Source organism: Somniosus microcephalus, chromosome 4, assembly GCF_052327205.1.
Source record: "Somniosus microcephalus isolate GS21.2 chromosome 4, FLI_Smic_1.0, whole genome shotgun sequence".
Lineage (NCBI taxonomy): Eukaryota > Metazoa > Chordata > Chondrichthyes > Squaliformes > Somniosidae > Somniosus > Somniosus microcephalus.
The window spans coordinates 5,282,744-5,297,617 of NC_140990.1; the positions used below are offsets into that span (position 1 = coordinate 5,282,744).

Consider the following 14,874-nt stretch of genomic DNA (forward strand, 5'->3'; position numbering starts at 1 on the left):
GGCAAGTAACATTCGCACCACACAAGTGCCAGGCAATGACCATCTCCAACAAGTGAGGCTCCAACTATCTCCCCTTGACATTCAATGGCATTACCATCGCTGAATCCCCCACTATCAACATCCTGGGGGTTACCATTGATCAGAAACTGAACTGGACCAGCCATATAAATACTGTGGCTACAAGAGCAGGCCAGAGGCTGGGAATTCTGCGGCGAGTGTCTCACCTCCTGACTCCCCAAAGCCTTTCCACCATCTACGAGGCACAAGTCAGGAGTGTGATGGAATACTCTCCACTTGCCTGGATGAGTGCAGCTCCAACAACACTCAAGAAGCTCAACACCATTTAGGACAAAGCAGCCCGCTTGATCGGCACCCCATCCACCACCTTAAACATTCACTCCCTCCACCACCGGCGCACTGCAGCTGCAGTGTGTACCATCTACAAGATGCACTGCAGCAACTCGCCAAAGCTCCTTCAACAGCACCTTCCAAACCCACGACCTCTACCACTTAGAAGGACAAGGGCAGCAGACGCATGGGAACATCACCACCTACAAGTTCCTCTCCAAGCCACACACCATCCTGACTTGGACCTGTATCGTCGTTCCTTCACTGTCGCTGGGCCAAAATCCTGGAACTCCCTTCCTAACAGCACTGTGGGTGTACCTACACCATATGGACTGCAGCGGTTCAAGAAGGCGGCTCACCACCATCTTCTCAAGGGCAATTAGGGATGGGCACTAAATGCAGGCCTAGCCAGCGACGCCCACATCCCATCAATGAATTAAAGAAAAGCTAATAGAATGTTATCATTTATTGCGAGGGGAACTGAATACAAAAGTAGGGAGGTTATGCTTCAGTTATACAGGGCATTGGTGAGACCACATCTGGAGCACTGTGTACAGTATTGGTCTCCTTGTTTAAGGAAGGATGTAAATGCGTTGGAAGCAGTTCAGAGAAGGTTTACTAGACTAATACCTGGAATGGGCGGCTTGTCTTATGAGGAAAGGTTGGACAGGCTAGGCTTGTATCCGCTGGAGTTTAGAAGAGTAAGAGGTGACTTGATTGAAACATATAAGATCCTGAGGAATCTGGACAGGGTGGATGTGGAGAGGATGTTTCCTCTTGTGGGAGAATCTAGAACTAGGGGGTCACTGTTTAAAAATAAGGGGTCGCCCATTTAAGACCGAGATGAGGAGAAATGTTTTCTCACAGAGGGTCGTGAGTCTTTGGAACTCTCTTCCTCAGAGGGCGGTGGAAGCAGAGTCTTTGAATATTTTTAAGGCGGAGGTAGATAGATTCTTGATAAGCAAGGGGGTGAAAGGTTATCGGGGGTAGGCGGGAATGTGGAGTAATCGGATCAGCCATGATCTTATTGAATGGCGGAGCAGGTTCGAAGGGCCGAGTGGCCGACTCCTGCTCCTAATTCGTATGTTCGTATGAGAGAGAGACAGAGAGAGGATGACCTGTCAAAATTAAGAATAGTCCTGGGGGAAGGAGACAGACCATATCTTGGTGCCCAATATGTAACAACATGTCACAACCTGAGGAACAGTGAGTGACTAACGAGCACACCCATAGCATATATAATCTAAAAATGTTTAAATCAATACCGAATGTACCCAACAACTGTTTAAATTAATACTGAATGTACCCAACGAGGGTCAACGACTGTTTAAATTAATATTGTCTGTACCCAACGAGGGTCAAAATTGTTTGACACCTACAGAATGTTGGAAACCTGTACTTTTTGTTATGTAAGCTTTGGCAATATGGTTCCCTGTAAACTTTCATGCCAATAAAGCATTTGAATTGAATTGAATTGAATTGAGAGAGAGAGAGATTCAGTGGTCAGATTCTGACAGAGGACTTACTTGTTGTAGTTGGGCAGTGATGAATTTCTCCAGACAGACTTGCAATACTTGTTCATATCCCGGGACAGCAGCAGCCTATCAACAACAGGAACCACTGGAATAGAGAAAGCGACAGGGAGACTGACGGTGTAACACACACACAGACACAGGGCGACAGGGAGACTGACGGTGTAACACGCACACACACAGAGCGACAGGGAGACTGACGGTGTAACACACACACAGACAGAGCGACAGGGAGACTGACGGTGTAACACACACAGACACAGAGCGACAGGGAGACTGATGGTGTAACACACACACAGACAGAGCGACAGGGAGACTGACGGTGTAACACACACAGACACAGAGCGACAGGGAGACTGACGGTGTAACACACACACAGACAGAGTGACAGGGAGACTGACGGTGTAACACACACACAGAGGGACAGGGAGACTGACGGTGTAACACACACACACAGAGCGACAGGGAGACTGACGGTGTAACACACACAGACACACACAGAGCGACAGGGAGACTGACGGTGTAACACACACACAGAGTGACAGGGAGACTGACGGTGTAACACACACACAGAGCGACAGGGAGACTGACGGTGTAACACACACACACAGAGCGACAGGGAGACTGGCGGTGTAACACACACACAGAGCGACAGGGAGACTGACGGTGTAACACACACACACACAGAGCGACAGGGAGACTGACGGTGTAACACACACACAGAGCGACAGGGAGACTGACGGTGTAACACACACAGACACAGAGCGACAGGGAGACTGACGGTGTAACACACACACACAGAGCGACAGGGAGACTGACGGTGTAACACACACACACAGAGCGACAGGGAGACTGACGGTGTAACACACACACAGACAGAGCGACAGGGAGACTGATGGTGTAACACACACACACACACAGAGCGACAGGGAGACTGACGGTGTAACACACACAGACACAGAGCGACAGGGAGACTGACGGTGTAACACACACACACAGAGCGACAGGGAGACTGACGGTGTAACACACACACACAGAGCGACAGGGAGACTGACGGTGTAACACACACACACAGAGCGACAGGGAGACTGACGGTGTAACACACACACAGACAGAGCGACAGGGAGACTGACGGTGTAACACACACACAGACAGAGCGACAGGGAGACTGACGGTGTAACACACACACACACAGAGTGACAGGGAGACTGACGGTGTAACACACACACACAGAGCGACAGGGAGACTGACGGTGTAACACACACAGACACACAGAGTGACAGGGAGACTGACGGTGTAACACACACACACACAGAGCGACAGGGAGACTGACGGTGTAACACACACAGACACAGAGCGACAGGGAGACTGACGGTGTAACACACACACAGACAGAGCGACAGGGAGACTGACGGTGTAACACACACACAGAGCGACAGGGAGACTGACGGTGTAACACACACACAGAGCGACAGGGAGACTGACGGTGTAACACACACACACACAGAAGGACAGGGAGACTGACGGTGTAACACACACAGACACAGAGCGACAGGGAGACTGACGGTGTAACACACACACAGACAGAGTGACAGGGAGACTGACGGTGTAACAGAGACACACACAGAGGGACAGGGAGACTGACGGTGTAACATACACACACAGAGGGACAGGCAGACTGACATTGTAACAGAGACACACGCAGAGGGACAGACCAACTGACATTGTAACAGAGACACACACACAGAGACAGATGGACTGACATTGTAATAGAGACACACACAGAGGGACAGGGAGACTGACGGTGTAACACAAACACACACAGCAACAGAGAGACTGACGGTGTAACACACACACAGCGACAGGGAGACGGACGGTGTAACACACACACACACAGAGCGACAGGGAGACGGACGGTGTAACACACACACACACAGAGCGACAGGGAGACTGACGGTGTAACATACACACACACATAGAGCGACAGGGAGATTGACGGCGTAACACAAACACACAGAGCGACAGAGAGACTGACGGTGTAACACACACACACACAGAGCGAGAGGGAGACTGACGGTGTAACACACACACAGAGCGACAGGGAGACTGACGGTGTAACACACACACACACACAGAGGGACAGGGAGACTGACGGTGTAACACACTCACACACAGAGGGACAGGTGGACTGACATTGTAACAGAGACACACACAGAGGGACAGGCAGACTGACGGTGTAACACACACAGCGACAGGGAGACTGATGGTGTAACACACTCACACACAGAGGGACAGGCGGACTGACATTGTAACAGAGACAAACACAGAGGGACAGGCGGACTGACATTGTAACAGAGACACACACACAGTGACAGGGAGACTGACATGTAACAGAGACACACACAGAGGGACAGGGAGATTTACGCTGTAACAGGCATACAGTCGGAGCCCCGTTCTCCGCTCTCACCTGCCAGGAGCTTAGCGAGGAGTCCGATGGCCTTCTGGATGGACGAGTTGAGCCGTCTTTTTTCCTCGGGCCTCAGTGCCATGATCGGGACGGCGGGGTAGTGCGCGGTGATCCGGATGGGCAGCAGCCGGGGCGGAGACGGGCGGCCGGACCGTCCGACGCCCCACTCCCTGCCGTAGCTCACGACCGTCGCGCCGGCCACCCTCCGCTGGACCTCGTCATGCAGGCACCGCCCCGCGCAGCAGAGCGCCATGGCCAGGAGCATGGCAGAGCCAAGCGAGAGGCGCCCGCCCGCTATCCGCGGCCTCATGGCGCGAAGACGGGCACCGGGGGAATGCCCTCAGATCACCGACTCTCCATCATCTCAGCAGGAGCCGGCAGTTCTCATCTTGGGCGGCCTGCGGAGGTCATTAAAGGGGGAAAAAAATCACTCTCATTAAAGGGGGTGTGAAGGTTTCTTAAACACTGTCACTATCCTTCTCAACTTGTCCTGCCACCTTCAAAGACTTGTGTACATATACCCCCAGGTCTCTCTGTTCCTGCACCCTTTAGTTTATATTGCCTCTCCTCGTACTTCCTGCCAAAATGAATCACTTCGTACTTCTCTGCGTAAAATTGCATTGGCCATGTGTCTGCCCATTTCACCAGTCTGTCTATGTCCCCCTGAAGTCTGTTCCTATCCTCCTCTCTGTTTACGACATTTCCGAGTTTTGTGTCATCGGCAGACTTTGAAATGATGCCCTCTATACCCAGCTCTAGGTCATTAATGGCCCAGAAATTCGGGTCGGGGGCTTCCCGCGGGTGCAAGCCCCCGACCTGCACTTACCTAGCGCGCCGGCACGGTGTGCTGCGGGCCCGCGTGGGATTCCGATCTGGGGCCTCCTCCAACTGCCGGCGCGCAGTGCTTGCGTATCCCAGGGGTGCAGTTAGTTCGATGCGTCCCCTGGGATCACGTGGGCCATGGAGAGCCAATGGTAGCAGGGAAATGCCCATTCATAAATTTGACAGGAAGAGCTGACAAACCTATAAATACTATAAGCCCCAAAACATCACTAAATCTTCAAATACATTTTTAAAAAACATCACATTTTCAAAATAAAGTATAAATTACATGAAATAACTATTTTAAACAATAATTTAAATTTTTGAAAAAATTAATTACATTTTCTAACAGGGCTAAAAGTGAACTTACCTTTCTTTAAAGTAGTTAAAAATTAATAAACCTGTGGAAAAAATGTTTTAATTTTAATTAATTCACCACTTACCTTGTAAAAAGCCGGCCTTACGCCTGCTTTTTACATGTCTAATTTCTGGAGACTTAACCTCGCAGAAAAACCTGCAAAAAAAACGTAAGTTCGATGCGCACGCGCTGCCTCTCCTGCGCACGCGTTCGACTTCTGAACCCCTTCTTTCAGGGGAACGGAAGTTTACGGATATATTCAACCGTTCACTGTGCCAGTCTGTAGTCCCCACCTGCTTCAAGATGACATCGGTTATTCCAGTCCCCAAAAAAACAAAAGTAACCTGTTTAAACGACTACCGCCCCCATAGCACTCACTTCTGTCGTCATGAAGTGCTTTGAGAGGCTGGTCAAAACCCACATCAACTCCTTACTAACTGACACACTGGACCCACTCCAATTTGCCTACCGTCCAAAAAGATCTAGGGATGATGCCATCGCCACTGTACTGCACACTGCCTTATCACACCTGGATAAGAGGAACACCTATGTGAGAATGTTGTTCATTGATTATAGTTCAGCATTCAATACCATTATCCCCTCCAAACTTGTCAACAAGCTCAGTGAGCTAGGACTTGACACCTCCCTATGCAACTGGATCCTGGACTTCCTGACGGGCAGCCCCAGGTGGTGAAAATAGGCAGCAATTCAATTCAAATCGCTTTATTGGCATGACAAGGTACATCTTATGTTGCCAAAGCATCGAAAAACATTCATGGTTGTACACAAAAATACAGATCTATCCATACAGTGTATAAACAGATATATCCCTGAGTATATAAATATACATTCATATAATTTGTATATACTCTTTTCTTAGATTTAGTGGTTGTCCCTCTGTTTATGGCAAGCTGTAACATAGTGTGCCGCTAAGGTTACACAATTTCTCTCTTCCCCTAGTAGGTATGGGAGTTTTTGGTTGTCATTCAAATTTCTGAATTCCGGGCATATTTTTGTGAATTTTGGGTAGAAATTCTCCCTTATGCCCTGATATTTTCTACAAGCTGTGAGGAAGTGCATCTCTGTCTCCACCACTCCCTGACTGCAGTGAGAGCATATCCTGTCCTCTCTTGGTAGCCGAGTCTGCCTGTGTCTCCTCAACACTGATCCTGAACACGGGAGCTCCCCAGGGTTGTGTGCTCAGCCCCCTTCTGTACTGCCTGTTTACTCACGACTGCGTGGCCACGCACAACTCCAACTCCATCATCAAGTTTGCTGATGACACTACCGTTGTAGGCCTGATCACAGATGGCGACGAGACAGGCTACAGGGAGGAGGTAAGAGCCCGAGCAGAATGGTGCAAGTACAACAACCGCTCCCTCAACATCAGCAAAACAAAGGAGATGATCGTGGACTACAGGAAGCGGCAGGGGGAGGGGCACACCCCAATCTACATCGAAGGGGCTGAGGTGGAGAGGGTCAGCAGCTTCAAATTCCTGGGTGTATTCATTACGGAGGACTTAACGTGGTCTCATCACATCGACGTTGTAACCAAGAAGGCATGCCAACACCTGTTCTTCCTCAGGAGATCTACATAAATGATTTGGATGAGAATGTAAAAGGTATGATCAGTAAGTTCGCAGATGACATGAAAATTGGTGGGGTGGTAAATTGCGAGGAGGAAAGCCTCAGGCTACAGGACGATATAAACGGGTTGGTCAGATGGGCGGAAAAGTGGCAAGTGGAATTTAACCCTGAAAAGTGCGAGGTGATGCATTTTGGACGGACAAATAAGGCAAGGGAATACACAATGAGTGGTAGGACCCTAGGAAGTACAGAGGGTCAGAGGGACCTTGGTGTACATGTACATAGATCCCTGAAGGCAGCGGAACAGGTAGATAAGGTGGTTAAAAAGGCATATGGGATACTTGCCTTCATTAGCCGAGGCATAGAATATAAGAGCAGGGAGGTTATGATGGAGCTGTACAAAACGCTAGTTAGGCCACAGCTGGAGTACTGTGTGCAGTTCTGGTCGCCTCACTATAGGAAGGATGTGATTGCTTTGGAGAGGGTGCAGAGAAGATTCACCAGGATGTTACCTGGGATGGAGCGCCTCAGCTATGAAGAAAGACTAAACAGGCTGGGGTTGTTTTCCTTGGAGCAAAGAAGGCTGAGGGGGGACCTGATTGAGGTGTACAAAATGATGAGGGGCATAGATAGGGTAGACAAAGAAGAACTTTTCCCCTTAGTGGGGGGGTCAATAACAAGGGGGCATAGATTCAGGGTAAGGGGCAGGAGATTTAGAGGGGATTTGAGGAGGAACTTTTTCACCCAGAGGGTGGTTGGAATGTGGAACTCACTGCCTGAAAGGGTGGTAGAGGCAGGAACCCTCACAACATTCAAGAAGCATTTGGATGAGCACTTGAAATGCCATTGCATACAAGGCTATCGACCAAATGCTGGAAAATGGGATTAGACTGGACAGGGATGGATGGGCGGCGCAGACACGATGGGCCGAAGGGCCTCTTTCTGTGCTGTAAAACTCTATGACTCTATGACTCTATGACTGAAGAAATTTGGAATGGCCCCCCAGATTCTCACCAACTTCTACCGGTGCACCATCGAGAGTATCCTGTCCGGCTGCATCACTACCTGGTATGGCAACTGCACCGCCACAGACCGCAAGGCTCTACAGATGGTAGTGAAAGCTGCACAACACACTATAGGAATTAAACTACCTGCTGTGCAGGATATCTACCCCGAGAGGTGCCGGGGGAAGGCCCTGAGAATCATCAAAGACGCGAGCCACCCCAGCCACAACCTCTTCGCCCTGCTCCCGTCCGGTAAGAGATACCGAAGCATACGGTCTCGTACCAGCAGGTTTCGAAACAGCTTCTACCCCCAGGCCATAAGACTCATGAACGATTAATTTATTATTATTTATTACTGTTGTTTTATTTATTATTACTGTATTTCTATTAGTATTTTTATCATTGTTATGCCATATTTATTCCAATGTTGGGAGGACTCGTAAAAATCAACATTTCATTGTGCAGTACACATGTCTGCTGCATATATGACAAATAAAATTGAATTGAATTGAATTGAAGTGCCGGTTTCCCGCGCATGCGCAGTTCTTGCAGGAAACCGGCACTTCCATTGGGCTTACGGGTGAGTACCCCGTGCGTACTCACCCGTGGAGACCCGAATTTCTGGGCCATTACATATCAAAAAGAGCAGTGGTCCTAATACTGACCCCTGGGTGACTTCACTGTACACTTCCCTCCAGTCTGAAAAACAACCGTTCACCACTACTCTCTGCTTTCTGTCCCTTAGCCAATTGTATATTCACGCTGCCACTGTCCCATAAGAGCATAAGAAATAGGAGCAGGAGTAGGCCATTCGGCCCCTCAAGCCTGCTCTGCCATACCCGGGAGTGAGTTACAGGCTGGAATCTAATCGAGGGGTTCGGGGGTTTATATATAGAATAACAGATACCCGGGAGTGAGTTACAGACTGGAATCTAATCGAGGGGTTCGGGGGGTTTATATATAGAATAACAGATAACCTGGAGTGAGTTACAGGCTGGAATCTAATCGAGGGGTGCGGGGGGGTTATATATAGAATAACAGATACCCGGGAGTGAGTTACAGGCTGGAATCTAATCGAGGGGTTCGTGGGGTTTATATATAAAATAACAGATACCCGGGAGTGAGTTACAGGCTGTCGCCGTTTTCGAGGTACCGGAGCGGCGATTCGATCACGTTCATGTCGACCTCGTGGGCCCACTACCGCCGTCACAAGGGCTTACGCATCTTTTGACAATCGTCGACCGTACCACCAGGTGGCCGGAGGCCATTCCTTTAACGTCCACCACCTCCGCGGATGTCGCCCGAGCTTTTCTTTCATCCTGGGTTGCTCGTTTCGGCGTTCCATCGGACATTTCGTCGGACCGCGGGCCGCAGTTTTCGTCTGCTTCGTGGAACGCCGTGGCTTCAGGTTTGGGCACCAAGCTCCATCGGACCACGGCTTACCATCCGCAGGCCAACGGGTTATGCGAACGCTTTCACCGCTCTTTGAAGGCGTCGCTGCGGGCCACCCTCCAAGGGACTGCATGGGTGGATAAGCTGCCATGGGTGACGCTCGGGTTGCGCACAGCGCCTAAAGAGGACCTGCAGGCATCGGCCGCTGAACTAGTTTATGGCCAGCCGCTCAGGGTGCCTGGCGACTTTCTTCCATCACCGACGCGTCCGTGGTCAGCAGCTGAACAACTGGAGGCTCACCGGGCTGCAGCGCACTCTTTCCGGCCCATTCCGACTTCACAGCACGGACTGCCTGCGTCACATGTTCCGCTGGAGCTTATGAGGGCTAAATTTGTTTTCGTCCGACAGGATGCCCACCGTAGTCCTCTCATGCCTCCATACGCAGGCCCTTTCCAAGTACTGCAGGCGAGCGCCAAGAGTTTTCTAGTGGACGTCGGAGGGAAACCCGACCACATTTCCGTGGACCGCCTCAAGGCTGCACACCTGGATCTCGAGCAGCCAGTCGAGGCAGCGCAGCCGCCACGTCGTGGCCGACTGCCCGCGAACGCCGCGCCTGGCCTGTTGGCCCCGCAACCCAGCTCATCTCCTGCACCATCCATTCCTCTCTGGGAATATCGGAGTCGCTCCGACAGGATTGTCCGACCTCCTCTGCGATTGACCTTTGCGATTAAAGACACTTCTGGGGGGGCGCATGTGGCAAAACCACCAATGATCTTCTGTACAAATGCATAACTGTCTTTAACCCAATGCTACAGCATCGGTGTTTGTTGGCCGAGTGTAAATAAGCTTTCTGCAAAAGCCCTGAAACAACGTGATGACGTCATCACGTTGGTCACGTGATGCCCCGAACAGCGGGAAACGTGATGACGTCACGACGTCAGAGAGTGGGAGGTTCTAAGCCAGACCTCGTGTAACAAGCTGCTGAAAAGACCTGCTTGCTGTTGCTCCTGCATGTTTTTGTTTTGTTCACTTGTTTGATTAAATTCAGTTGAATTATTGAACTGACTCGACTTCAGTGCTTCAGTTAGGGATAGATCGATTCCTACAGAATAACAGAAACCCGGGAGTGAGTTACAGACTGGAATCTAATCGAGGGGTTCAGGGGGTTTATATATAGAATAACAGATACCCGGTAGTGAGTTACAGGCTGGAATCTAATCGAGGGGTTCGGGGGTGTTTATATATAAAATAACCGATACCCGGGAATGAGTTACAGGCTGGAATCTAATCGAGGGGTTCGTGGGGTTTATATATAAAATAACAGATACCAGGGAGTGAGTTACAGGCTGGAATCTAATCGAGGGGTTCGGGGGGTTTATATATAGAATAACAGATACCCGGGAGTGAGTTACAGGCGGGAATCTAATCGAGGGGTTCGGGGGGTTTATATATAAAATAACAGACACCCAGGAGTGAGTTACAGGCTGGAATCTAACCAAGGGGTTCGGGTGGTTTATATATAGAATAACAGATACCCAGGAGTGAGTTACAGGCTGGAATCTAATCGAGAGGTTCGGGGGGTTTATATATAGAATAACAGATACCCAGGAGGGCGTTACAGGCTGGAATCTAATCGAGGGGTTCGGGGGTTTATATATAGAATAACAGATACCCGGGAGTGAGTTACAGGCTGGAATCTAATCGAGGGGTTCGGGGGTTTATATATAGAATAACAGATACCCAGGAGTGAGTTACAGGCTGGAATCTAATCGAGGGGTTCGGGGGGTTTATATATAGAATAACAGATACCCGGGAGTGAGTTACAGGCTGGGATCTAATCGAGGGGTTTGGGGGGTTTATATATAGAATAACAGATACCCGGGAGTGAGTTACAGGCTGGAATTTTATCAAGGGGTTCGGGGGATTATATATAGAATAACAGATACCCGGGCGTGAGTTACAGGCTGGAATCTAATCGAGGGGTTCGGGGGGGTTTATATATAGAATAAGAGATACCCGGGAGTGAGTTATGTAATGATATCAGCAAGTAGTGATATTATTTGCCTGTTTGATTATCATGCCTTACCAGCATAGTTGCATGTATTGATTACTTATGCCTGACCAGCAGAGGTCATGTGAGAGACAAGCAGTTTGGTTTACTTTCAGTTTCGTTCTAGATGCATCACTAGCATCGTGTCTCCTGTAAAGCTGTATAAAGAGTTGAACAGACTTTAGATTAAAAGACATTCTCTTTCATAAATGTCTCATCATTGAACCCACAAAGAAATCAATACATGGTGTCAGAAGTGGCTGAAAGAGATGAAGAGAAAAAATCCGAAGTTAAATCAGCTCTCCACAAATTAGCAAGCCAAAAGAGAACATCGTTGCTTACCATTGGAGAATAGCAAACGAAGTGAAAAAATGGAAGGTTTACACCCACCGGCGACGCTTCAGTTGACAGGTAATGTGGCTGAAAATTGGAGGAGATTCAAACAACGTTTGGAATTGTATTTAGCGGCAATCGGAGCTGACGAGAAAAGTAATAAAAAGAAATCGTCACTGTTCTTACATGTCGTGGGTGATGAAGCGCTGGAGGTGTATAATAACTTCACATTCGCTGTTGATGGAGACAAAATGAAACTAGATAAAATAATGGAACAGTTTGAGGCCTACTGCATACCTAAACGTAACGTGACGTTTGAGAGGCACAGATTTTTCACATGTGTACAGAAAACGGGAGGGACTATTGATCAGTATGTGACTGAACTGAGAAACAGAAGCAAATCGTGTGAATTTGGGGGACTGACAGACTCGCTGATAAAAGACAGACTGGTGTGTGGTATTCCAGATAATGGTCTAAGGGAAAGACTGCTAAGAGAGCAAGATCTAGACCTGGGAAAAGCCATAGCACTGTGTAGGGCTACAGAGACTGTGAAGTTGCAGGCAAAGGAGCTGTTCAGTGACAATAGCTGCAACGTGGATGCAGTGAGAAAGAACGGATACAAACCGTTTAACAAAAAGAGCGCCAATGTGAAAAAAGAGGCGTGGCCAGCGAACGAAAATGAAAGGGACAATCGAAAGACATGTAGTCGATGTGGTACACAGCATACACCAAAAAAGTGTCCAGCATATGGTAAAAAATGCAATAGTTGCAACAAAAACAACCATTATGCCCGTTGCTGTAAGAACAAAGCGCAACAAAGCAAGGTCCATACAGTAGATGAAAGCGAGATAGAGGAGTTCTATGTAGATGTTGTGTCTGAAAACAAAGAAGAAAAAAGAGACTGGATGTTGACACTAAAAGTGAATGACATACATATTCCATTTAAATTGGATACTGGAGCACAAGTTAATGTGATATCAGAGACTGATTTTAAGAAAATTAGACCCAGACCAAAGATACATGGAATCAAAGTGATAGTGACAGGATACTCAGGTACTGAAATACCAGTGAAAGGAAGATGCATTGTCAAAGTGACACACAAGGACAGAGAGCACACGTTAGCATTAATCGTGGTGCCAAAGGAGGTGCAAGCCATACTAGGTTTAAAAGCTTGTGAGAGACTGAACCTGGTAAAGAGAGTCCTCGTTGTGGAAAGCGAAGGAGAGACAGTCTATGATGAACTCATGAAAGAGTACAAAGACCTATTTAAGGGTCTAGGCTGCATTCCAGGAGAACACACGATCAGAGTAGATAAAAGTATGACACCGGTCATACATCCATGCAGAAAAGTTCCGTTTGCTCTTCAAAAGCAACTGAAGGCAGAGTTGGACAGGATGGAAAGCCTGAACGTGATTCAGAAGGTAGATGAGCCAACTGAGTGGGTGAGTTCCCTCGTCGTAGTGGACAAAAAGAATGGAAAGCTCAGAATTTGCCTGGATCCAAGAGATCTAAACAGAGCAATAAAGAGAGAGCACTTCAAGCTTCCTATACGTGAGGAAATCATGGCACAGTTTGCAAATGCAAAATATTTCAGCAAGTTAGATGCATCCTCAGGATTTTGGCAGATGAAATTGGACGAAGCAAGTTCAAGACTGTGCACGTTCAACAGTCCATTTGGCAGATACAGATTCCTAAGGTTACCATTTGGCATTGCCTCAGCTCCTGAAGTGTATCACAAAACAATTCATATGATCTATGAGCACCTGGAGGGAGTTGATACATCAATGGATGACATCATAGTATGGGGAACCACGAGAACTGAGCATGACGAGAGACTGAAAAAAGTGCTGGAAGCAACAAGGAAAACAAACCTGAAGCTGAATAGAGAGAAATGCCAGCTCGGGGTGACAGAACTGACATTCGTGGGAGATATCCTTAGCAGTGAGGGCATCAGACCAGATCCCAGAAAGGTGTCCGCCACTGAGAATATGCCAAAGCCACAATGCAAAAAGGATGTGCAGAGGTTTAATGGAATGATCAACTACATGGGTAAATTCATATCCAACCTCTCAGAAAAGATGGCGCCGCTGAGAAGACTAACTGAAAAGAACATAGAATGGGAATGGAATCATGAGCATGAGAAGTCATGGAGCGATCTAAAGAAACTGCTCACAGAGGAACCAGTTCTGAGGTTTTATGACCCAGCGGGACCCATCAAGATATCATCATATGCATCACAGAGTGGGCTCGGTGCCGTTCTTCTTCAAAAATATGACTACTGGCAACCTATTGCATATGCATCGCGCTCAATGACAGACGCGGAGACGCGATATGCTCAGCATCACATACGCCTGTGAAAGATTTCACCAGTTTGTGGCAGGACAAGCAATCAGTGTAGAGACTGACCATAAGCCCTTGATTGCATTGTTCCAAAAGCCACTAAATAGCTGTCCGCTTAGAATACAAAGAATGATGATCAGGCTGCAACGCTATACACTGAATGTTGCGTACACACCGGGTAAGCTGATGTATACAGCAGACACGTTGTCCAGAGCTGTTGACCCAAGTGAGCCCGCAAACACCACAATGGATGAAAAAGTGAACGCCTACGTGGACATGATCACAAGTGCACTGCCCATAGCAGATGCAAAAATGGAGCTCATAAAGAATGAGACAAACAAAGATGAAACAATGAGACGACTGAGGAAAAGCATCTTGGATGGATGGCCCAACATGAAGCAAGACTGCTCACCTGACATGGCAGAGTACTGGAACTGCAGGGCAGAACTATCAGTGGTCGAAGACATCATCTACAAAGGAAGTAAAATAGTTATCCCAAAGAGTCTGAGAAAAGAGATGTTAAAAAAGATCCATGGAGGACATCTGGGAATCGAAAAGTGTAAGAAAAGAGTACGAGAGGTGATGTACTGGCCACGAATCAACCAAGATGTGACAAATGAGGTGTCAAACTGCACAATATG

General features: G+C 48.3%; 1 protein-coding gene across 1 annotated transcript in view; it reads right to left on the reverse strand.

Annotated features, from left to right (window-relative positions):
• The window catches only part of cirop (ciliated left-right organizer metallopeptidase), a 197,649-nt gene that overhangs the window by 114,277 nt on the left and 68,498 nt on the right, over positions 1-14,874 (reverse strand). The window contains exons 2-3 of the mRNA XM_085983680.1: positions 4,348-4,745; positions 1,875-1,968 (exon numbers count right to left, since the gene is read on the reverse strand). Of these exons, the coding sequence (XP_085839806.1) occupies positions 1,875-1,968; positions 4,348-4,657 (404 nt within the window). The 5' untranslated portion in view covers positions 4,658-4,745. The remainder of the gene's footprint in view (positions 1-1,874; positions 1,969-4,347; positions 4,746-14,874) is intronic.